The following is a 26,164-nucleotide window of genomic DNA, read 5'->3' on the forward strand; positions in this document are numbered from 1 at the left end:
ATTTATTTTACAGACAGAGATCACAAGCAGGCAGAGAGGCAGGCAGAGAGAGAGGGGAAAGCAGGCTCCCCACTGAGCAGAGAGCCCAATGCAGGGCTCAATCCCAGGACCCTGGGATCATGACCTGAGCTGAAGGCAGAGGCTTTAACCCACTGAGCCACCCAGGCGCCCCTATATACTAATCATTTTTTTAAAACACTTATTTTTGAGAGAGAAGGAGTGAGAGTGCATGCATGCAAATATGAAAAGGAGAGAATCTCAAGCAGACTCCCCGCTAAGTGTGGGCCTTGATGCAGGGCTCAATCTAACGACCCTGAGGTCATGACCTGCGCCAAAATCAAGAGTCAGATGCTCAACCGACCGAGCCACCCAGGAGCTCCAGACATTTTTATAACGAATCAACAACTATTCAACGGCAGTTGACAAATTCATAGACATATTTATTCAATCACAATTACAGAATCACTTCTTTTGAAGTCTGACTGTGGCCATTAGTGTATACTCACTGCATCCATCACTGCCTCCACCACTCTGAAAAGATCGCTCCTTTCTTTTCTAGTGTCATTCTTCAGCCTTCAATTGTGATGCAATAGTGCTGACCATTCTTACTATCAAACTCTTCTTCTGGTATATACCACTCTCTTCTGACCCTCTTACCTCTTCTCAGGTAGTCTTCTTTGAGACTCCTAAATGATGGTGTTCCTCACAACTCTCTCCTATCCTGTCATTTTACAAAGCCCACGGTGGGAACATCGCTTCTAAACTTCTGAATAACTATATTAATAAATTTCCTTAGTTCAAACCTCTCTCAAATTCTGGATCAACATATCCAATTTCACCAAACAGGTATCTCCACTTGGAGATTCTGCAACCACCTCAAAATCTTTACCAAACTTGCACTCATCCTTTCTGGTCCAATCCTCCCAACATAATTCTCCAGAATTCCCTTCTCAGTCAATCCATCTATCCAGTTACCCAAATCAAAATTCCAAATTACCCTAGATTCTCTGCCATGATCCTTCTTCAGTTGGTTATCAACTCTTTCTTCAATTGTATCTTCTCCAAGGTTAACTGTCTCTTCCTCTTCATCAACACATCACAGCTTTAGTTCTGTGTTTCAGCATTTTTCACACTGACTGCTACAGCAGTCTTGCTTCTAAGTTCCAGATTCCTCACTTGAGTTGTCAGATAATAAAATAATCCAGCACTATACAGGTGTGACACACAGAAAACACTCAAAAGTTAGAAGTCATTAATACTACTCTGAGAAATACCTAGACTATAAAAGTTATTTGAGGGGCTTTGTCTTCAATATAAATGTGAAAATAATGGTTTTCCTAATAACTGTAATATTTAAACTAACCAATCAATGTATATTCTCTACTCCCAGATCCCCTTGAAACCACCAAGTTTAGCTCCCAAAGAAGCATACTATGGCTTCTGTGGAAATTGGATCTGTATTATGAAATTGAAAGTTACCAGAGCATCTATAATGTACCTAAAAATGTCATCCTTTTTTAAAAAAGTTACACTCCCTGTCAGGCAAATGAGGACACCAGGGATGACTAGAATAGTTTCAAGTCCAAAGGGAAAGGGAGTGTCAAAAGTTAGACTATCATAATGAGTCAAAGGGAAATATTTACACCCCTACAAACAGAGTACAGAACTTTACATGGCTCTGAAAGTTTAAAAAGCATCTATCTATAGGGGGATAAAATACACATCTGCTAATTTAAAGCCCTAACTTTTAGCTGTTTTTTAACGGAGATATGATTATTTCAGCTCATAAAACTAATCTATGTTAAAGGATAGTGGTGCTTCATTCTTGGGCTACGACCCTTTCTTTCTGTGAAGGATCAGAAAAATTCATTTTGCCTTTTGAAGATCAAGTTCAGAGTTGCTACAGATATACTGGTCCTTTGGCAAACTGGTGAAACTTGTAAAAAGCCGGTGTTTTAATGTATCAAACAACTCCCTGAAAAGCACAAATGACAACACACTATCATCACAATTATCACTTAGAAAAAGCTATCAAGTATTTTATTATTTTATTCTACATTATATACAGGTCATAAAAGGCCACAGCAGTTTTTCAACATATAAACCCTTTAAAAGTAGAGGGCACTATGAAGGATAGACAAGTATCAAAATGAAGTCCAGTAACGCGGCCATATACTCAGTGTAGTATTTCTGAGGAATAACAAAGCAGATACCAAGTCATCCATAGTTAGCTTACAACTATTCCACAGGTTTTTATAAACCTCTTTGGGATTTGTTAATAGCCCAGTGCCCAGGTGCCATTTATTTTAAGCAATAAAACCAGAATGAAAGAATAATAAATTTTAGAGGGTACTTTCTAATTCTAGTCAGTTCATAGTTCTCCAAGAAGAAAAGCCTCAATTCTTTACCACCTTCCACTTCTTCTTGCTTTAAGAATAGAAAAGAAAGAAATGGAAGAAAAAGCTCAATATTCCAAATTCTTCCTGCTAATGTGGAACTTTGTCTTTTTGCAAGGGTTCCTTCAGAATGTATTTCAGGCCACTTAAGAATTAGCTCTGAATTCCTTAACGTGCAATACTGCACCCTCCTTGAATAAGAACCCAAAACATTGGTTTCTGCTCTGTAAAAATACAATCTTTAAAACTATAACTGGTATCAGCAGATCAATATAAAAAAATACAGTACCAAGCTACACTGGTATATTTCCATATTAAGAACTTCAAAATATACTTATCACTGAGACCATAGTCCTTGCATTAGTTTTCAGTCCACTATGAACAATTATCTGCTGCATGTAAACATGTCTAAATAACTATAGATAAAATACATCAATCATAAATTTCTGTAAAAGATAATAAAATATCTTCTTTAAAAAACAAAACAATAATAAGCTATTACTGCATTGTTTCCAATTTTATGAAAATGGAACAACCTTATGGTTGTTGCCAGTCCTGAGTTCATTGTAATAAAAATGGCCCTAGTTCCTGGTTAAAGTCAGCAACCAATCCATTCTCTTCAGTAGATGTCTTCTAGTACTGGAGGCACAAATTTGTTTTAGGTGCTATTTTGTCCATTAATAAAATTATATACCAGAAACTGACCAGTGCCACAGTACTGTGTTGCAAATAGTTTTCCATCAGGAGTGGGATCTGAGAAAGCAATTTCTTCTTTACTCAAATATGAGCCATATATGAAGTTACTCCTATTAAAAAAAGAGGGGGTATGGAAGGATTAAAAAAAAAAAAAAGAAATTAATATTTTTATCATTAAAACTGGAAAAACCTATCAAGTAAAATTTGACCCGAAAAACTTTTAGGTAATGTTGTATGTTCTAAAAATTGTTGAAAATAATCACTTCTCTAGATTATTAATAATCTAAGGTAGAAAAATTTTTATGAAAGGAACAACTGTCTTAAAAACCATTTACCCAACACCTTTTCATGATAAAAACACTCAACAATTCTGAGTAGAAGGAATTTCCTCAACCTGATAAAGAGTATCAGAGAACATCAAAGTTAATGTGAAAGACTGAAAACTGTTTCCCAAAGATCAGGAACAAGGTAAGCTATCTGCTTATACCTCTTCTATTTAACAGTATACTTACTTACTGCAGGCTCTAGCCAGGATAATTAGACAAGGAAAAGAAATTAAAAAGCAGATTAGGAAGGAAAAAATAAAACTACCTCTTTCTGGAGACTGTTTTAGATGACTTTATATATACAAAAAACCTAAGGAATTCACAAAAAAACTAGTAGATCTAATTAAAAATGAGTTCAGCAAGGTTGCAGAATACAAGAACAATATTAAAAAATTAACTGAATTTCTATATACTTGAAACTAACAATCCAAAATGAAATTTTAAAAACAATTCCATTTATAATAACATCAGGAAAATACTCAAGGTTAAGTTTAACAAAAGAAATGCAAGATCCGGGGGCGCCTGGATGGCTCAGTGGGTTAAAGCCTCTGCCTTTCGCTCAGGTCATGATCTCAGGGTCCTCGGGATCAAGCCCCGCATCGGGCTCTCTGCTTGGCGGGGAGCCTGCTTCCTCCTCTCTCTCTCTCTGCTTGCCTCTCTGCCTACTTGTGATCTCTGTCAAATAAATAAAATCTTAAGAAAAAAAAAAAAGAAATGCAAGATCCGGAAACTTAAATAAATAGAAAGACATGCCATGTTTATGAATCAAAAGAACTACAACTGGCTTTCCAGAAATTAGCAAGGTGGTTCTAAATCTCATATGAAATTGGAAGAGTCACCAACAGTCAAACGAATCTTGAAAAAGAATAAAACTTAAGAACTCACACTTCCTTATTTTGCAACATACTACAAAGCTACAGAACTAAAAACGGTGTGCTATGGCATAAGAATAGACTGATAGAACAGAACTGAGTCCAGATATAAATCCTCACAATCAATGATTTTTGACATGGATGCCAAGACCACTCAATAGAAAAGAACAGTAAGCTTAATAAATGGCACAGGGACAAATGGAATGAAAAAGAGAAAGTTGTTGGATCCAATCCCACATCATACACAAAAATTAACTTAAAATGGTCAAAGACCTAAATGTAAGAACTAAAATTATGAACTCCTGGAAGAAAATACAGGTATAAATCTTTGTAGCCTTGCATTAGGAAATGGCTTCTTAGGACACCAAAAACACAAGTGACAAAAGAAAAAGATATATAATTTGGAGTTCAAAATTAAAGAACTTTGTGTGTTAAAGGACACCAAGAAGATGAAAAGACAGCTATGAAAAGGTAGAAAATATCTGCAGACCTTATATCTGATAAGGGACTTCTCTCCAGAATATATAAAAAACTATTAAAATAAGAAAAAGATAAACTAATTTAACAATGGACATAGAATTTGAATAGGCGGTCTCCAAAGAATATCCATAAATGGCCAATAAGCACATGAAAAGATGCTCATTAGGCATTAGGAAAATGGAATCAAACCCAAAATGAAATACCACTTCACACTCACTAGGATGACTAAAATTAAGAAGACACAATAATAAGTGCTAGTGAGGATGTGGAGAAATTAGAACCCTCATATATTGCTGGTGCGACTGTAAAATAGTATAGCTGCTTTGATAAGCAGTTTGGCAACTCTTCAAAATGTTATACATATAGTTACTATATGGCCCAACAATTCTACTCCTAGGTATATACCAAGAGAAATAAAATATGCAAATACGGGGCACCTGGGTGGCTCAATGGGTTAAGCCTCTGCCTTCAGCTCGGGTCATGATCTCAGAGTCCTGGGATTGAGCCCCACATCCCTGCTGAGCAGAGAGCTGGTCCCCCCCCCCCCCCCCCGCTCTCTCTGTCTGCTTCTCTGCCTACTATGTGATCTCTGTCAAATAAATAAATAAAATCTTTTTAAAAAATGCAAATATTTCTCTACTTACCAAGGGAAATAAAAATACACAAAAATTTGCACATGAAATGTTTGCAGATTATTCCTAACAGCCAAAAAATTATAATCACCCCACCCCACATTCATCAACTGATGAATGGATAAATGAAATGCACATCCACACAGTGGGATTTTATCTGGCAATAAAAAAAGGGATGAAGCACACAAACACATGCCACAGCATGGATGAGCTCTGAAGCATGCTAATAAGGAAAGAAACCAGTGACAAAGGTCATATATTACAGGAATTCATTGTATGAAATGTTCAGAACAGGAAAATCCATTCATACTGAAAGTAGATTCGTGACCGCCAGAAGGTGAGGGAGAGGGAAATGAGGAATGACTTAATGAGTGTGGGTTTTGGGGGGACAGCGATGGAAATGTTCTGGAATTAGATAGTGGTGATGGTTGCACAGCCTTGTGAATATACTAAAACCCACTGAATTGTATAATTTAAAGAGATGAGTCTTATGCTATGTAATTATATCTCAATAAAGCTGCTATTTAAAAAAATTTTTTTTAATTTAGCCAAGATATAGACTATTAGAATTTTCACACTGTTATCTTAACAAAGTGAGCTAGGTACATAAGAAAGCACAATAAATGAAAAAAGTAGAAACTCTGTATGAGTTTTAACAGGAAGCTTATGGGGGCATCTCATTATCGCACAGAAAAAAGGCAATGGCTATCCTGTTTAACGTTTTTATAAACTTAGGGTTGTCATAAGACCTAAATTTATAAGATTTAAAGGAGGAGCAATACCCTCATATATAGGACTATTATTTAAACAGCTGCATTTTCCAGGTTTAGTTCTGAAAGAGCTAAAATAAGACCCGCCTCTTGCCATGACAAGGGTGAGTAGACCTGAGCCCTCCTGGATCACTACCTATAATAAAATAAGAAGGAAAGAGCAGAAACACATTAAGGTTCTAAGATTCCTAGAGCCTTAGGAGCTCACTTACAACAATGATGGATTACTTTGAAAGCTGTATCTACAGATAACAGACAGGGATTCTAGGAATAAAATGTCATCTGCATTAATTTGAACCTCCATTAACCCTTTGGCACAGGTGCTTGAAAGAACAAAAACCAAAACATGCAATTTGAGTCTTCCTCTATCCCTTTAATTTAAAATCAAGCAATAAAAGCAAAAAGAAAAACTAGTAGGAGACTTAGATAATTTACAAATAATATTCTTAATTTAAGACAAATTTTTGTGGGGCGCCTGGGTGGCTCGGTGGATTGGGCCGCTGCCTTCGGCTCAGGTCATGATCTCAGGGTCCTGAGATCGAGCCCCACGTCGGGCTCTCTGCTCCACAGGGAGCCTGCTTCCTCCTCTCTCTCTGCCTGCCTCTCTGCCTACTTGTGATCTCTCTCTCTCTCTGTCAAATAAATAAAATAAAATCTTTAAAAAAAAAAAAAAGACAAATTTTTGTAAAAGCAACTTTAAATTCCAAAAAACCTTCCCACATTTATTTGGTTATTTTTAAAATTCTCCAATACTGAACAGTTTGAAATAAGTGGATTATTTTGGCCTAATACCACAGTGACAGGTAAGTAAAAATAGTTTAATAGGATTTAACTGATAGTGCTTGCTACCCCACTCCCAGATTAACTTCACGTAAAGAACAAAGATGATATACTGACAATCTTATGCAAATTTAGAATTAAGATAAAAGTTATACATTTAAGATTAAATGCCAATCTTGATATGAAAAATCCACTTAAATCTTAAAACTACAGAAAAGGTCTTGAAGAATGACATTCAGTTACCTCAGGCATTCAATCATGCGAGAAGCAATTTTCTTCCGACGCATCATGCTGAATACCCATATCCGACTGATCCCACAGATTGCAGGCTCTGGTAATGTTGAGCAGCACCAGGCTTTCTGCCTTTCAAATCTGACTTTTTCTTCTTCTGACCTGATAACCGGATGTTTCTCTTCTATAACTCTGTACCCCTAAGGTATCAAAATTAAAGGCAGAAAAATTTTAAAGTAAGAATATTAATTAGCAACTGTCTAGTACTGACTTTAGCGCAGAGGCTGCTACGTTTGTCCGGCTTAACAAACTATGGGGGCCACTTATGCTTTCATTCTTACTTCAAGAAACAGACCTGACTACATTCTGTTCTAATTCACTTAGAAAGCAGTCAAAAATTAAGATTTGGGTTCCTTGTCTATAAACTAGAGATATCTACCACTTCTCTCAGAAAATTGTAGAGAAATTAAATAAGGTAATACATACAAAATTTAATTTTATATTAAATTTAATTTAATATAAAATTAAATTTTTGTATTATTTATACAAATAATGCCCATCATGGCTGGTCCATTTTTTTCTCTACCTCCCACATTCTAAGGACAAGCAAAAGTACACGTCAAGAACTCAGCAATCGTAACAACTGTTTCTGTGATTGCTGCCATAGTTCTAGGGGTCACAGCTGTGCAGAAATTATGAGGAAGGATGGCAGAAGAATCAAGAATTTAAAAAGCTGCTTTCCCCACACTCCCATCTCTTAAAAAAAAAAAAAAAAGAAAACTAAAGTGCTTAAAAAAAACATAGCATCTCTTCTATCAGTCTAGTTGGACTACAGCCAACCTTCTGGTGGAACATGGTACAAATCTTAAAACAATGAGACAACACGATGAAGAAGTAACAAACATTACATAGCTATCCTCTAAACACTGCAAAAGTCATTTTTAGAACTTGGTAGAATAGAAATTTAAAAAACACAAGGGTATACACTATGTAAAATTAACTCAATTTCAATAGAGCAAACTCTACAAGTCGTTTTATATCAAATTTACATCCACAAATTACCTTATCACAGCTATTCATTTAAATCAAATTTTAATATAAACAGCAAGATTCATAAAGCTACACAATTTAAGACTAATTTTTTAAATTAACACATAGAAACTAACTCAAAGATTTGTTTTGACATTTTATAAGAAAATTTTGATAAAACATATGTTTTCAGAAAATTATTAATGTCCAGAAAGATACCAACTGAACAAATGTCAAATCCAATGTGCACTGAATTCACAAACAAGAACTCAGCTGAAAAAAGACAGAATTCAAATGAGGTATTCCTCAAAATGAGCATGATTAGAGGGTCCAGAATCTTTTGTTCTCTTAAGTTGGTCTGTTACTACGTAACTTACTCAATGTGAATATATCCCTTACTGTGATTCTTTTTTGTACAATTTGGTTCCTAAATACAAGTCAACTTCTCACCTAAAGCTCAAACAAAGAAGTGGTAATCTATTCTGGGGGTGAATAACTTTTTATAAAGTACCGGACAGATAGTATTTTAGTTAGGCTTTGTAGCCCGCCAGGTTTCTGTTGCAACTACTCAACTCACTCTAGTGTAAACCAGCCAGAAACAGTATATAAGCAAATGGGCATTGCTTATATTATATTGTATATATATTATATTATAATTATAATTAAATTTTATTTATAAAAATAGGCTGGATTTTGCCCTCGGGTAATAGTTTGCCAACCTTTGCTTTATTCCAGTGCTGAAGGAATGAGACAAACATTACATTAATATCCAACATGGAAACTTCCTAAACAAAATATAACAGTACTTTTTTATTTGCAGAATTTTTATTTTATATACTGACTTGAGAAACTAATTCCCATGCAAGATACAACTCTGCTTAGTCAAAACCTACACATGGCAATTCCAACATTAACATTCACATACATAAAATGTTGTAAATTTACCATGACTGCTACTCAAGATTACACAGTAAACTCGTTAGGCACTGAATTACATACGAACACTCTTTAAAGGTCACTTAACTTACCCACTGGATATGTTCCGCAATTAGGCAGCCAACTACTTTTTTGTCATTAGAAATAAAGAGAAGTGTTTTAGTTCTGGAATAGCACATTAGTGGGGCCTGTTGGAAACCTAAATCATTATCAACCATCTCTCTAATCTCGTCAACCTGCCAAATAAAGAACAGTATTTTTTTGTAACAATGAAAGAAAGCATTGTATACATGTTAAGACATACTATTTCAGTTCAGTAAGTTGAGTATATTATTCCAAGCAGGATACTGCCTAAAGAAGAGTTCTTTTCAATGATTATGTTAACCAATAATGATTTTCAAGGCCTGTGGAATAATGTGCAAAATGGGGAAAGAACTGGACAGTAATGTCAAGCCCAGCAGTCTAAATAACAAGAACAGTGAGAGCTCCTACAATAGAGAATAAGAACATTAAAGCATTAGAAGCATCATGGGTTTGAGAATTGGAGAGAATTTCACTGGAATCTTAGCCAGGCAAGGCATTTTTCTTCCCAAGCCTGAGTTAGTACTCTCATCAGTAAAATGGAAGTGGGCACAGAGGAAGAAACACACATTTACTTCTTAACAACCACTGGCCAGATACTATGCACTTTATAAATATTATCTTACTTAAATCCAACATCTCCTGGTCTATGGTCCCTCACATATGGTCCCTTGCAAATGCGTATGCAAGAAAGTAAGTTCAAAGGTATCTTTCCCATGTCAGATACTGGACATCTAGAAAACCAGGGAACAGAGCTTTGAATCCATAATGCTAATATGGCATCAAACTGTGCTTCTTCTAGTCTACCTCCTAGAATTATGGTCAAGGTCAAATATGATAAACTCGAGCTTCTGAAGGTCAAAGGTTTTTGTAGGTACTCAATTATTAGTTCCTTACCCAGTTAAAAAATAAAATGCAAATATTCAGTCCAACATTCATTTGTGTTACTACTAAGTTTACAATGAAAATAAACCCTTGGAGGGTTAAGTATTCATACCTCTGACATGCAGAATACCATGTAATACATCCCTTATTCAGGGATGAAAACTCCAGCCCTCCTAATCCTGGAATAGTATCCCATAACACAACTCACAATTCAGTTCCTGAAGGGAAATGACTCATAATTCCTTAGATTTTAATTTTTAACCCATTATGGATTACTAACTAGTAACATACTACACTGCTACTAAGATTTTGCCCTGAGAAACTAAAATGAGGAAATTAGCATTTACTGAAGATTCTTAGTCAAGAAAAGTCTGAATGCCACATGATGGTGTAGCAAAGTTCCGACTGTTCATTTCCAATGGTAATAGTTGGAATTCCAAAAATTACATGATTTAATTTTCACTGTCAATCACTACTCCAATATTAAATTTCTTTCTGTGACAAGGATCAATGTTTCAAATACAAGACAGGTGGCATGGTTATGTGTCATTCTAAATGTTACTGTCTATATTATTAGGCAGTGGTAGTATAAGGACTTGTTTGGTTATCTGAGATTGTCCAGTCATACATAATAAAAGGTATGTGAAAAGTCAAAAAACACAAGCTAAAGTAGAATGTTAGTTATATTTTCAAATAATAGGGTCACCCTTTCAAGTGATGTTTTACTAAATTTAAAGAGGTCCAACTATTAACCTTAAAAAAAATAAATAAAACATTTTCCTTGTGTTTTCTAGACACTTTGGACATACTCCAGTGAAACTAAGTTTTTCAAAAAATACTGCTTTACATTATAAGGTACTTCAGAAAAAGCAAATGGAGGGTGAAAAAAACATCTGAGCATATTATTTCAAAATATAATTAGTATTAACTCATTTCATGGGTGCCTGAGTGGCTTAGTGGGTTAAACCTCTGCCTTCAGCTCAGGTCATGATCTCGGGGGTCCTGGGATTAAGCCCCACATCGGGCTCTCTGTTCAGCAGGGAGCCTGCTTCTCCCTCTCCCTCTCTGCCTGCCTTTCTGCCTACTTGTGATCTGTCAAATTAAAAAAAAAAAAAAAATCTTTAAAAATATATTAATTCATTTCAAAATAAGTTTATCCTATGGTTTCTTGCCTTTTAAGATACACAATATAATAAAATGATTCCAGACTTCATTATCTCTCTGAACCTTCAAAGTATGGAACTCTAAATTTGGACTAAGCCTGGCTCACACCAGCTAAGAGAATTTCTTTAAATTTTCTACCTTATAACTATAAATCAGATATCTTTTTTTCTGAACCTTATATGTTTATCTCATGTTTAATTTCAGAACTTCTATAACTTAAAAAAAATTATTTATTTATGAAAAAGAAGAGAAGTGGGGAGAGGGACAGAAGGAGAGAAAGTGTTATGCAGACTCTCAGGAGAATCCATCATGGGGCATGATCTCATGACCCTGAGATCACGACCTGAGCCGAAACCAAAAGTCAGATTCTTAACTGACTGTGTCACCCAGGTGAAACTCTATGACCTATTACTCTATCTTCTTCTACAATAAGCTTTTGTTTAAAAATTTACTCTCAATATGAAACTTTACAATTGCTAATTTTAATTTTGTTATTGTCAAATTTTAATTCTAATTTTTTAAATGAAAGTAATACTTTTTTCAAATTTTTAATTAATAGATTTATTTATTTATTTTAGAGGGAAGAGGGCCAAAGCAGGGGGAGGGGCACAGAGAGAGGGAGAGAGAATCTCAAGCAGATTCTACACTGAGCAAGGAGCCCAATGTGGGGCTCAATGCAGGGCTTGTTCTCAAAACCCTGAGATCATGACCTGAGACAAAATCAAGAGTCAGATACTTAACTGACTGAGCCACCCAGGCACACCCCTAAGTTTTTTTTTGTTTTTAAAGATTTTATTTATTTATTTGACAGAGAGAAAGATCACAAGTAGGCAGAGAGGCAGGCAGAGAGAGAGGGGGAAGCAGGCTCCCCGCTGAGCAGAGAGCCCAATGTGGGGCTCAATCCCAGGACCCTGGGATAATGACCTGAGTCGAAGGCAGAGGCTTAACCCACTAAGCCACCCAGGCGCCCCACCCCCAAGTTTTTTATATAAGTTATCTCTGATCTCTACACCCTATGTGGGACTCAAACTCACAACACCAAGATCAACAGTCACACAGTCTTGCAACTGAACCAGCCAGGTACCCCTGTAATTCTGAAGTCACTTATGTAGCATTATAAACTAGCACACCTTTTATTACATCACTCAAATTACTGATAATATGGGACACTAACCAATTCACTAAAAATTTGTTTCACAATCCTAGACCCATTGTAAGTTTAAGCATAATTTTTAAGTATATTCTTTAAATGTTTATTCTTTATTTCCAGAGCTGGTGTTTAAACATGCTACATCAGTAATGCGTCACCCTCTTAAACTGACTACAAAATTACATTATCCAGGGGCACCTGGGTGGCTTCGTTAAGCATCTATTTTAGGTTTGGGTTGTGATCCCAAGGTCCTGGGATTGAGCCCCTTGTTAGGCTCCCTGCACAGTGGGGAGCCTGCTTCTCCCTCTCCCTCTGTTCCTCCCCTGCTCTCTCAATAAAAAATTAGACCCTATCCATTCTACATGAAATTTCACTGGACATTTACCTTTTTCAGAGCATACTTTGGGTCTTCAGGAAGAACCATTATTATCCTACCATCAGGATATTCAGCCAGAATTCTTTCTTTTTTCCAACCCTAGATATAAAACATATGAATTAATTTTATGTTATCATATTTCATTTATCAGATTCACATAGAAGAAGAAAAATACATTGATGTATCTAAAAATTCCAAGTATGGAAAAATATTCTCAATGTTTAATAAGATATGAATCAGCTATTTTGTTAAGCATACAGTAGGTACAATGCAAACTAGTTTCTCTATACTACTCATTCAGAAATCTAATACCATATAATATCCTTAATTTATCAATTCCCATTTTAAATTAATTTTGAAAATCGCACACCAAAAAACAAGCCCCTTAAAGTCAGTGATTCCCAGAGCCTAAAAGATAACTCTCCCAGTTTCTTGAGAAAAGAATTTAACTCTTAAATTTCTTTGGAACATGGTTACCTCCACAAACAAACACTCATGGTTTTATGTCTGGCATGCCAAAGACCTCCAGGAGGTATTAAATGAACTGACTTGCATGCAGTAGCCCAATATGTAGTAAGGAATAGTTTTTATTCTTATTGATCACAACTATCAAAGTCACAAGAAGGAGACTATAAAAATATAACTACCTTCTAAGAATCTAATAGGGAAGGAGAAGCTACGTTGTGTGTATCTGAAGTTAACATACTCAAAAAAAGAGGTAATAAACTCTTCTTCAGATCCACACTCGTGGTGATTAATGAGCAGAACCTGCATGAAAAAACAAAACAAAACAAAACAAAAGCCACTTAAATCTAAGATGGGACTGAACCAGAGGTTAAAACTAGGAGCTTTGAAGTTCGTAATAAGTACAGAAGGAATGAGCTTAACTGGTTGTTTCATTTGTCTTACCCAACCAACTCTCCATTAAAAAAAAAAAAAGAAAAGAAAAGAAAAAAGGCCTTTCAAGAAGCAATACATACTTCTACTAGAGAAAACCATGATCCTCTGAGATCTCTTAAGACTATGAAAGCTCAATAAGACCAAGAAAAAAGTTACTACATTTTTTAAAAATATTAAGGCAAGTCAGAGAAGAAGCTGATTTTCTTAAACAATTTTGAGTGATTTTTTTGAGGAAAGGGGTAGGATCTTGGGGACAAAAAGTCTAGGAATAAGCCTGGTAAATGTAACAATCTGAAGTATTTAAAATGAGAATTTTTTTTTAAAAGATAGAGCACCCAAAGATAAAGTAAACTTCAGGTGTTATGATTGGTTAAAAAATTCTCAAGATTGAGGGCGCCTGGGTGGCTCAGTGGGTTAAGCTGCTGCCTTCGGCTCAGGTCATGATCTCTGGGTCCTGGGATCGAGTTCCGCATCGGGCTCTCTGCTCGGCAGGGAGCCTGCTTCCCTCTCACTCTCTCTGCCTGCCTCTCTGCCTACTTACGATCTCTCTCTGTCAAATAAATAAATAAAATCTTTAAAAAAAAATTCTCAAGATTTGAAAAGGAGCAGAAACAATAGCCACAGAAGTCATTTCTTTTCAAATTAGAAATTAAATATGAATTTAAGTAAACAATTTTTAAAACATAAAGAAGATATCACCTCTTAAAAAACAAATTTATATTACTATGTCAATTTAGGAAATGCTTCTAAAATAAACCCATTTTCAATAAAATGAAAAAGGAGACTTCTCATTTTAAAAGTTGAACTACAAATTCAATGAGGAACTGGAAATTTTAAGTAACCTCCACTTTTAAGAAAGTCTTAAGTGCCTGGGTGGCTCAGTCAGTTAAGTTTCTCCCTTTGGCTCAGGTCATGATCTCATGATCTAGCCCCACACTGGGCTCCCTACTCAGCGGGGAACCTGATTCTCCCTCTCCCCATCCCCCTGCTTGTGTTCTCTCTCTAATACATAAATAAAATTTTAAAAAAATTTTTAAAAGTCATAGTTCCTGAGCTGAATTATCAAAACAAAATAAGAAGAAAGAGAGACACCTGAGTAGCTCAGTCAGTTAAGCTTCTGCCTTTGGCTCAGATCATGATCTCAGAGTCCTGGGATCAAGTTCTGCATCAGGTTCCTTGCTCAGTGGGGAGCCTGCTTCTCCTTCTGCCTCCTGCTCCCTGTTTTGTGTGTGTGAGCTCTCTCTGACCAATAAAATCTTTAAAAAACAAACCAAAACAGTTCTAGGGTAAAAATTCAGGGTTTAGGGGTGCCTGGGTGGCTCAGTCAGGTGAGCAACTGCCTTCGGCTCAGGTCATGATCCCAGAGTCCTGGGACAGAGCCCCGAGTCAGGCTCCCTGGAAGCCTGCTTCTACCTCTCCCTCTGCCTGCCATTCTGCCTGCTTGTGGTCTCTGTCAAATAAATAAAAACTTAAAAAAATACTTTTCAGGGTTTAAAGCCTTGTTTTGTTGTTACTAGCTATATGACCTTGCGCTAATCACAAACTCTGTTTCCCCATCTAGGCTATGTACAAAATAGTTGTCATTGCCACCATCACTTAGTTTTTAAGAGGGTTGTATTTAAAATAATTTCTCAGGGCTCCTGGGTGGCTCAGTGGGTTAGGCCTTTGCCTTCGGCTCAGGTCATGGTCTCAGGGTCCTGGGATAGAGCCCCGAATAGTGGCTCTCTGCTCGGTAGGGAGCCTGCTCCCCCCCCACCCGCCTGCCTCTCTGCTTACTTGTGATCTTTCTGTCAAGTAAATAAATAAAATCTTAAAAAAAATAAAATAAAATGCACAAGTTAATTAATAAAGTTCCCTAAGTTAAATACATCACGGATAGATGAAAGAAGCATGTTGGCCATGTCTAGCAAGTAACATACTCAAGACATTTATAGGCCTCAACTGTGGTTATCTCTTTCTTGGAGTTAATAACCACATGATCCTCCTGACTTAAAAGGTTTAGAGAAGGGGTGCCTGGGTGGCTCAGTGGGTTAAGCCTCTGCCTTCAGCTCGGGTCATGATCTCAGGGTCCAGGGATCGAGCTCCGTGTCAGGCTCTCTGCTCAGCCGGAAGCCTGCTTCCCCCACTCTCTCTCTGCCTGCCTCTCTGCCTACTTGTGATCTCTCTGTCAAATAAATAAATAAAATTTAAAAAAAAATGTTTAGAGGAGACTATCTCCTGCTTGAAACTGAGGCAGAGGGGAAGGTTGTGGGGGAAGGGTACATACAATTTAGAGAAATAATCAAACAGTGACAGCTTTCTGCAAAAATATAAATCCTAATGCAGTGCATTTAAACTTCTCACCTTTAGCTCTAACATGTTACAAACATCCCTCTGCTAATGAGTGTATTTTCCAAACTCCAAATTTTCTTAATTCACCCATCTGGCTGTGAAAGCTTTTATATTCCTAATAGCAATCAATGATTATTTGTTGTTCCTTTGCCACTGTACTTACTCAAAACTTAAGAATCTAAAGAATGGAAAGGATTTCTCCCCCCCCCTTTTTTTTTTAAGATTTTTTTTTTTATTTTTATTTACTTGGCAGACAGAGATCAGAAGTCGGCAGAGAGGGAGGCAGAGAGAGAGAGGAGGAAGCAGGCTCCCCGCTGAGCAGAGAGACCCATGCGGGGCTCGATCCCAGGACCCTGGGACCACGACCTGAGCCGAAGGCAGAGGCTTTAACCCACTGAGCCACCCAGGTACCCCTCCTCTTTCCCCCTTTAAAAAACATATTAATCAAAAACAAAACACATTAAGTGGCAGATACACTGATGTATACAAGTGTCAAAATTCACCAAACATTTACGATCTGTGCATTTAACTGTATGCAAATTATACCCCAATTTCATACTAATCACTTCAATACTAACTTCATACTAAAAACTTTAAAAACTAAAGTACATACTAATCACTTTAATAAAAGGCTGAACAAGAATACCCAGGGAAGAAAGAACACCCTGAGAAATAAAACCAATAACCAGCTTTTTAAAAAATTATCAATATTGTAAGAAAAAAGACATAGAGGGAAAACCTTTAGATTAAGAGACTTAAAAAAAAAAAAAAAAGATTAAGAGAGACCTAAGAGATATACCAAAAAATGCAAAAATGCAATATATGGATCTTAATTCAAACAAATGAACAGTACAGAAATTGTACATGCAGAGCTTTGAACCCTAAGGAAACATCTGATATTAAGGAATTAACTGATTTTTTCTTAAGGTGTGGTTATATTCTTTAAATAACATTTATGGGGGCGCCTGGGTGGCTCAGTGGGTTAAAGCCTCTGCCTTCGGCTCAGGTCATGATCCCAGGGTCCTGGGATCGAGCCCCGCATCGGGCTCTCTGATCGGCAGAGAGCCTGCTTCCTCCTCTCTCTCTCTGCCTGCCTCTCTGCCTACTTGTAATTTCTGTCTTTCAAATAAATAAATAAATAAATCTTAAAAAAAAAATAACATTTATGTAAAAAACAGTAATCTTTTCATCTTTTAAATGAGTGATTTAGTTTTTTCCCTTTTAGCTTGTCTATATTTCCTAGTTATTCTACTTTCATGAAATGGTGTAATAAGGGTATTAATATACTTAACTTATCCCAAGCAGCTGGTTTTAAGTGCGTGTTTGGACCTTTTTTTTTTTTTTGCAAAAATAATCAGCATTACTGATAGAGATATGTTTCTACTCAGTGTGACCTTCACTGAACTATGAAGTATGAAGTCAAATAATTAAATAGCAATTCGGTGAAAAAAATTCAGTCAATTCAAGAAATATGTACTGACCACCTACCATGTTTGCACACCACTGATCTAGGGAGCACTAAAAAGCGATAAAGAAAACTTTAAAAATCAGTGATACCAAGATTCAAGTCCAGACTCTGATACCTATTAGCTGTGTTGCCTTGGGCCAATTACTTAACCTCTCTAAACCCTCATTTCCGTGCCTATAAAATGTATATATAAACTGTAATACAAAATTTTTGAGAAGCTCAGAAAACATGATTAAATACTAAGCACAGTGCCTAACACAAATAATATATACCCAATAAATAATATTACTATCATTACGGTAACAGCATTCTCTTGTAGGTTTTTTCATCTGTGAAACTTTTTTCCTTTTTTTAAAGATTTTATTTATCTGAGAGCAAGCGAGCGAGCAAGCCCATGAGCAAGGGGGGAGAGATAAAGGGAGAGGGAGAAGCAGACTCCCTACTGAGCAGGGAGCCCAACATGGGACTCGATCCCAGGACTCTGGGATCGTGACCTGAGCTGAAGGCAGATGCTTAACCAACTGAGCCACTCAGGTGCCCTTATCTGTGATACCTTCACAAGGTAATCTGTGATCTAGCTCCTCATCTACCTCTTCAAGCTCCCTCTCTTGAAGCTTTCCTAACATATGACCCACTCATGGGTTGTAACACTTAAAATATCCCAACTTTTACACCCATTATTCTAGTCCAATGCCTCTGCTCTATACTCTCCTGGGCACAAAGGACTCCTAACTTGTCCGTTCCGACTCTACTTAAGTATTAACCTCACTTTTCCAATCTTTGTTGGATATCCTTAGGTTCTATATTCAGACAGTACCCTGTATGTATTACTACTGCAGCACTTTCCATACGATTTAGATATGTTACTTATCTGTCCCTTGTGCTGCCTGTAATCCTACGTGATGGGAAAAATGATCTTTTTAGTAGTAATTTTTAAAATTTAATAATAATTTTAATAACTTTTAAACTATGGAATATAGTAATAATGTTTGAATAACAAGCGTAAAAAATTACCCCGTAAGATTTTTTAAAACTTTTTTCAGATTAAAAAAAAAGTGAAAAAAGTTTAGTTAACTTGCTATGGTAACATAACTAGTAAGAGGCTCACTAGAAAACCACACCTTTCTAATGTAAATAAGCTCACTATTATGCCGCTCTGATCTCAATAATCTTAACTGAATAGGAAAAATAAATAATACAAATTATCTGTAAAAGGTGCAATCCATATACTTTTATGGTTGAAAGAAGTTTTCCTTGATTCAAACTCAACTTTTCATATCCTGGTTTCAATGTTTCTGAATCCAGAATTAGTCTTACAACCAATATGCATATTTAATGCATTTCTTAATTCTCAAAAAAAGAAGTTATCAAATTGAAGCATGAACTTCCAAGAGAAAGCAAATATTTTAAAAAGTATTATAATGATTTTGAGCCAAGAAAAACCCTTATTGGGCTTAAAGAGGAACCCAAAAATGTTTCACAGAAGAAATGGTATTTTCCCTTGAAGAGTATAGATAAGAATGGGAAGGCATTCCTGGTGGAAGAATGTACAAACTAAAAACTAGAGGTGGAAAAATTAAAGCAATGCACAAGACAATGAGTGTATCAATTCTGCTAGAGAAGAGAATTTATAAGGAAATGAGAAATACATTTACAAGGGCAGACAAGAACCAATAATGTTGGCTGCGCCATCAATGCTTAGTAGAAATAGGGAGAAATCAAGAAAGAGTTTAGATAAGCAAAAATCATGACTGTACTTGAACCAAATGAAGATGAATTTGGCAGCTGTATATAATAGGCAGGATGGACAACGGCAAAAACAAACAAAAATATACATATGTCATAACATGGATGCCAATTTCCTATTATAAACAAATGCGTCATCACTTAAAACCTTTGTGTTTTTAAAAATTTGAAAGAACACAGAAGATCATCTGAGAGGACTTTAGTTTAAAAGTAACTGGGGTCAACTGATTTCTCTGAGCTAAATTATAATCACATACACAATATATTTTGTTGGAGTTCAAATAAAAAGTAAAAACCTACAGTCTACTATACAAGGACTCTAGAGCTAATTTCATTACTCAGTACCCATGTGATGTTAGGCAAATACATATCCTTCTTTCTGCTTATTTCCTCATTTGTAAATTAACTGTAACTACTCCATGATTTGCTAAAAGAAATAAGGAGTTCTACATAGGTAAAAAGTTGGATCAGCCCCTGGTAGACAGGAAGCCTTTAATTAATGTCATTTGTGTTAGTGTTATTATTATTACATCTCCTAAATATAAAATAACTTATATAGGAATTTAAGTTTCACATTGGGAAAATCTAACTCTATTCTAAAGACACTTTATGGACTTTTCATTTTTTAGGTATATTACAATAGCAAGATTTTTCTGGTTTGCTACAATATTTAAGCTGAATGAGTAAAAGCTAGAACCCCTGAAAACTTCTAGTCCTCCAGTAGAATTATTTGTTTTGGTAAATCCTGTATTCTAGGACCAATTCTCTCTGATCTAGGAATGATGGAAGCTACAGGGATCTGGAGTTTTAGGATGACTAGGCTGTCAAGGTTTTATAATGAGAAACACCATATGGACCATAAGCTCCAAAAGGACCAAAACTTTATTTGACACACCACTAAATTCCAAACTCGGAGCACAGTAAATCAAGTACATTATAAATATTTATTTTTGAAAGGATGGTAAATGCTTGAAGAATCAAAGCCTCTCTTTATGAAACCAAAAGCTTAATCCCTCTGTGCCTGTTTTGCAATCCGTAAGAGAGGAATGAAAACTACTTCAATGGCTAAAGTGAATTAAGTTAATACTTAGGGAATACCTACAATAATTAACTACAACTGAGAAACTGGAAGGTTGAGAGGGGAAAAATGGAAGCATCAAGGAGTCAAATGTTTATAAATACTAAAATTAAAGGCAGGGACACTGGGTGGTTCAGTTGGTTAAGCTACTGCCTTAGGTCATGTTCCCAGGGTCCTGGGATGGAGCCCTACAACGGGCTCCTTGCTCAGCTGGGAGCCTTTTCTCCCTCTCCCTCTGCCTGCCACTGCACCTGCTTGTGCACGTGAGCGCGCATGCGCGCTCTCTCTCTGACAAATAAATAAATAAATAAATAAAATCTTTTAAAAAATAGAATTAAAGGCAATTGGCAGAACTTAAAACAAAAATAATAAAAATTGAAAGAAGATTTTACCCACACATTTATATACAGCTTCATAAATATAAACTATACACACATAGCTTGATTTAAGTTATGCTGTAAACACTCAAACAGATAAAAGTGCTTTATCACGAGAATGGGACCAGAAAGACAGAAGAGGTAAGGAGGCTTTCACTTTTCATTTTCTATCTAGTAATATTAGTGACATTTTCATTTCCAAGTATATACACTGCTTTTCATAAATTTTTAATAAGTTGAAGAATAAAAAATTTGAAGGCCACTCTTTCATTTACCTAAATTATAATTTTTTTAAGGAAAAGAAAATTTTCTCCACAGAAAAAGTTTGAAGAACAAGTGGTAAGAACAAAGTATTTAAAACATTTTTTTTTTAAGATTTTATTTATTTGACAGAGAGAGACACAGTGAGAGAGGGAACACAAGCAGGGGGAGTGGGAGAGGGAGAAGCAGGCTTCTTGCCAAGCAGAGAGCCCAACATAGGACCCAATCCCAGGACCCTGGGATTAGGACCCGAGCTGAAGGCAGATGCACAACAACTGAGCCACCCAGGGGCCCCTAAGTGTTCTTTCTTGTGGGTAATACAATGATAATATAGAATTTTTAAAATTTCTCAATAATGCCTTTTCGTAAAGACCATATGAAACTGAAATGCAGTTTTAAAAATTATTTTGGGGGCACGTGGGTGGCTCAGTCAGTTGAGTGTGACTCTTGGTTTTTGGCTCACATCATGATCTCAAGGTCATGGGCTCTGCACTCAGCAGGGAGTCTGCTTCAGTTGCTCCCCCTCTGCCCCCATGCTGGCGCACGCATGTACACTCTCTCTCTAAAATAAATGAATCTTGGGGCGCCTGGATATCTCAGTGGGTTAAAGCCTCTGTCTTCGGCTCAGGTCATGATCCCAGGGTCCTGGGATCGAGCCCTGCATCGGGCTCTCTGCTCCGCAGAGAGCATGCTTCCTCCTCTTTCTCTGCCTACTTGTGATCTCTGTCTGTCAAATAAATAAATAAAATATTTTAAAAAAATAAAAATAAAAATAAAATAAATGAATCTTTAAAGAAAATCATTTTGAAAAGAACTCAAAGATTTAGAGAGCAACATCTATTTTTTAAGTTACTTCCCATTTCTCAAACATCCTGATATGTACATATTTTATTAATAATAAATTTGTCTCAGGGAATGGTGAAAATGAAGCCCTAAGAAAAAGGTTTTCATGAGAGGTGCTTTATTATGTTCTAAACAGCACAACATTTTCACAGATAAAATGACAGGGTATTTTACTATATGGTGGTAACTTTCTTAACTGATATCCACCAAATTAACTTGCTGGATTAACTAATGCTCACTTTTCCCTAGGTAAAAGAAACTAATACCTGGAGCACACGGACAGACTCACAACGAGTAAACTACCTTGTTATTCCACACCTGAGTGAGACAAGATTACCAAGTATCACTTGTTCCTAAACTTATTTATTCCAATTTATTATTTTTTAAAGATTTTATTTATCTATTTGAGAGAGCGCACGCACAAAAGGAGAGTGAGAGGGAGAAACAGACTCCCCAGTGAGCAGGGGGCCCTATAGAAGGGCTCGATCCCAGGGCCCTAGGATCATACCTTAGTCAAAGACAGATGCTTAATCAATTGAGCCACCCAGGCACCCCTATTTATTATTATGATTTTTTTAAGATTTAATTTTTTATTTAACAGAGATGACAAGCAGGCAGAGAGGCAGGCAGAGAGAGAAGGGGGAAGCAGGCTCCCCGCTGAGCAGAGAGCCCAATGTGGGGCTCGATCCCAGGACCCTGAGATCATGACCTGAGCCGAAGGCAGAGGCTTTAACCCAACGAGTCATTCATTAGCCACTAATAAATAGCCACCTATTTATTATTTTTAACTATAAAATGTAATCAAGTATTAACTAAATAGTGGAAAGATAGTTGTTTTAATGAGAATAGATAGAATATGCTGGCAAAAAGCAAAATAGGCCAAGTCTCTTTTAAAAATCAAAAATATAACAAGAATAATTCTGTACCCAGAATCTCAGATTGCTTTGCAATGTGTAAGCTCTTGCTTAATTTTTTTTTAAGATTTTATTTATTTATTTGATAGAGACACAGCAAGAGAGGGAACATAAGCAGAGGCTGTAGGAGAGGAGAAGCAGGCTCCCCACTGAGCAGGGAGCCCGATGTGGGACTCAATCCCAAGACCCCAGGATCATGACCTGAGCCAAAGGCAGACGCTTAATGACTAAGCCAGCCAGGACCCCACCAACTAACATTCTTGCTTTAAATCTGAACATGGTACCTGGACTACAGCAGTCTACTTTAAGGACCATGAAGTGGTCCTTCATAGCTGTGAAGCCAAAAAGTTAATACCTTAGGAGAGGCAAGCACTGACTGAGAAATAGCCAGCATTCATGATATGGTTGAATTGCTGGATGGAACAACCCTAGAACTACACACCTCCGGACTTCTTAATATATAGCCTTATGATAAATCATAAAAGCTGTTATTGGGTATTCTAATATCAAGGGTCCACCTGAATCAGCTTTTCTGATTAAATGACCTAATTCTCCCAATTTTGTCAGTTAAAAAAACTTCTACTATAATAACAATATCAAAATCTATTACTACAGGAGTATTTCTCGTAAGAAATCCTTGGGTCAGACCTCGTACAAAGTCAAAAAAGAGGAATTATGAGACTCTCTTCTCTCCTATCATTCTCAAACACTACGGAATCCTAAATAGTTCTTTATTAGGCCTGCCCTATTTAGTTAAGCACTTCAACATATGTAGTAACTTTCCAGTACATAAGAAATATTTTACTTGATGTAAATCTTACCTCAAGATTATGTGGGGCTTAGGGCACAAATATACTGACCTCCTCAATATTGGTCATAATTTTTAAAAACTCATGGTCCAAACTCCACTCACTCCTGTACCCAAATATAAATGGAGCCTCCATTATTGAAAAATGTTCTCAAAATGTACAGCTGTGGGAATTACATTTCCAGCTAGGATAAAGCATGTCACAGTAGATAACGGTTCCTCTTTTAATAAGAAAATAAGCAATAAACTAAAAGTTACGTTTTCTTTAAAAGCACTGAAGAGCTATGGATTGACTTTCTAGGGATGAACTAATAACCCTTCCTAGGTGAGCAGAGACCAGCAGCTATTTTTATCCTAAGACATTGACCACGCCTGCAATCATGAGCAGGAAAGAAAGACTGCCATAGGCAGAGGACAAGGAGAAGAGTATCCTGCTGGGACAAGAAAAACCAAAATTTTAATGGCTAAGTGAGTTAACATGGCTATCTGAAATATGGAGGAGCTTCAAACAGAGAAAATTCTCCACCAATTCTCTCACAGGGACATCTGCTGAGTTGAACTGGAAGGTGTAATGAGTTAGGTGTAGTGTAGTGAAGGTGTATCATCAAGTTTAGATCCTCAATTCCTTCTGGAGAGAGGCACCTGATCCCAACCTCAAAACATTAAAAACCAAAATGTATGGGAAAACAAACTAAAATTTCATCCCAACTCCATTCTTTTTTTTTTTTTTTTTTTTTAAGTAAGCTCTATGCCCAACATGGGTTTTGAATTCACAACTGTGAGATCAAGAGTCACATGCCTGGGGTACCTGGCTGGCCCAATCCATAAAGCATGGGACTCTTGATCTTGGGGTCAGGCCACCTGTTGGGGGTAGAATTCACTTTAAAAAATAAAATAAAATAAAAAAGAGTTACATGTAGGGCACCTGGGTGGCTCAGTGGGTTAAAGCTTCTGCCTTCGTCTCAGGTCATGATCCCAGGGTCCTGGGATTGAGCCCTGCATCAGGCTTTCTGCTCAGTGAGAAGTCTGCTTCTCCCTCTCCCACTCCCTCTGCTTGTGCTCCCTCTATTGCTGTATCTCTCTCTGTCAAATAAATAAATAAAATCTTAAAAAAAAAAAAAAAAGCAACTGCAATGCAAAGGAGACAAGACAGTTTTCAACAAGTGTTGCTGAAACTGGACATCCACATACAAAAAAAAAGTGATTTTTAGGTATAGACTTCACACCCTTCACAAAAATTAACTCAAAATGAATCACAGAACTAAATGTAAAAAGCAAAACTATAAAACTCCTAGATAATAACAAAGAAGAAATTCACATAACCTTCAGTATGGCAATGACTTTTTAGACCTAACACCAAAGGCACTGCACTTCATTAAAATTAAAAAGTTCTACTCGGGGAACCTGGGTGGCTCAGTGGGTTAAAGCCTCTGCCTTCGGCTCAGGTCATGATTCCAGGGTCCTGGGATCGAGCCCTGCATAGGGCTCTCTGCTCAGTGGGGAGCCTGCTTCCCCCTCTCTCTGCCTGCCTCTCTGCCTTCTGTGATCTCTGTCAAATAAATAAATAAAAATCTTTAAAAAAAGAAAAAGTTCTACTCTACAAAAGACACCATCAAGAACATGAGAAGATAAGCTGCAGACTGGGAGAAAATATGAGAGACAGCTGATAAGGGCTATTATCTGAAAGATACAAAGAATTCTTAAAACTCGACAATAAGAAAACAAACGACCAAACTAAAAAGTGGGCCAAAGACCCATACAAACATATCACTAGAGAAGATATACAGATCGCAAATAAGCATGCAAATTAAAATGAGATATCACCACATGCCTATTAGAACAGCCAAAACCCAAAACAATGACAACACCACAGGCTGGCAAGGAGGTGGACAAGAGGAAATCTCATTCACTGCCAGTGAGAATACCAAATGGTAGAGCCACTATGGAACAGTTTGGGAGTTTCTCACAAAACTAAATTTACTCCTAACATACAACCCAGCAATCACATTCTTCAGTATTTATGAAAAGGAGTTCAAAATTTATCTCCACACAAAAGCCTGGACCTGCACATGACTGTTTATAGCAACTCTATTCCTAATTGCTAAAACTTGGAAGCAATCAAGATATGCTTCAGTAGGTGAATAGATAAATGAAATATAGAATATGAATGAAATATAGAAAATATAATGAAATAGATAAATGAATAATAGAATATTATTCAGCACTAAAAAGAAACAAACTATCAAACCATGAAAAGATACGGAGTAACTTTTTTTTTTTTTTAAGATTTTATTTATTTATTTGACATACAGAGATCACAAGCAGGCAGAGAGGCAGGCGCCGGGGGAGGGGGCGGGAAGCAGGCTCCCCGCCGAGCAGAGAGCCTGATGTGGGGCTAGATCCAGGACCCTGGGATCATGACCTGAGCCAAAGGCAGAGGCTTTAACCCACTGAGCCACCCAGGCACCCCAAGATACGGAGTAACTTTAATTGCATATTACTAAGTGAAAGAACTCAATTATGAAGAAAACTACACACTGTATGATTCCAACCATACAGCATTCTGGAGAAGGTGAAACTATGCAGACAGTACAAAAGATCAGTTATTTTCCAGGAGTTAGTAGGAAGGCAGGG

The 26,164-nt window shown here is 36.7% G+C and overlaps 1 protein-coding gene across 8 annotated transcripts in view; it reads right to left on the reverse strand.

Annotated features, from left to right (window-relative positions):
- Positions 1–2,024: 2,024 nt before the first annotated feature.
- ESCO1 (establishment of sister chromatid cohesion N-acetyltransferase 1) overlaps positions 2,025–26,164 on the reverse strand; it is an 85,230-nt gene continuing 61,090 nt past the window's right edge. For 7 of the 8 annotated variants that reach the window (XM_046025377.1, XM_046025375.1, XM_046025376.1 and 4 more), the window contains 4 exons: positions 12,814–12,903; positions 9,241–9,384; positions 7,196–7,383; positions 2,025–3,202 (listed from right to left, as the gene is read on the reverse strand). In XM_046025377.1, coding sequence (XP_045881333.1) covers positions 3,055–3,202; positions 7,196–7,383; positions 9,241–9,384; positions 12,814–12,903 — 570 coding nt within the window. In that variant the 3' untranslated portion in view covers positions 2,025–3,054. Of the gene's footprint in view, positions 3,203–7,195; positions 7,384–9,240; positions 9,385–12,813; positions 12,904–13,451; positions 13,573–26,164 lie in introns of those variants that run through there. The other variant, XR_006821060.1, reaches the window with a different exon arrangement.

Source organism: Meles meles, chromosome 12 (assembly GCF_922984935.1).
Source record: "Meles meles chromosome 12, mMelMel3.1 paternal haplotype, whole genome shotgun sequence".
NCBI classification, from domain to species: domain Eukaryota; kingdom Metazoa; phylum Chordata; class Mammalia; order Carnivora; family Mustelidae; genus Meles; species Meles meles.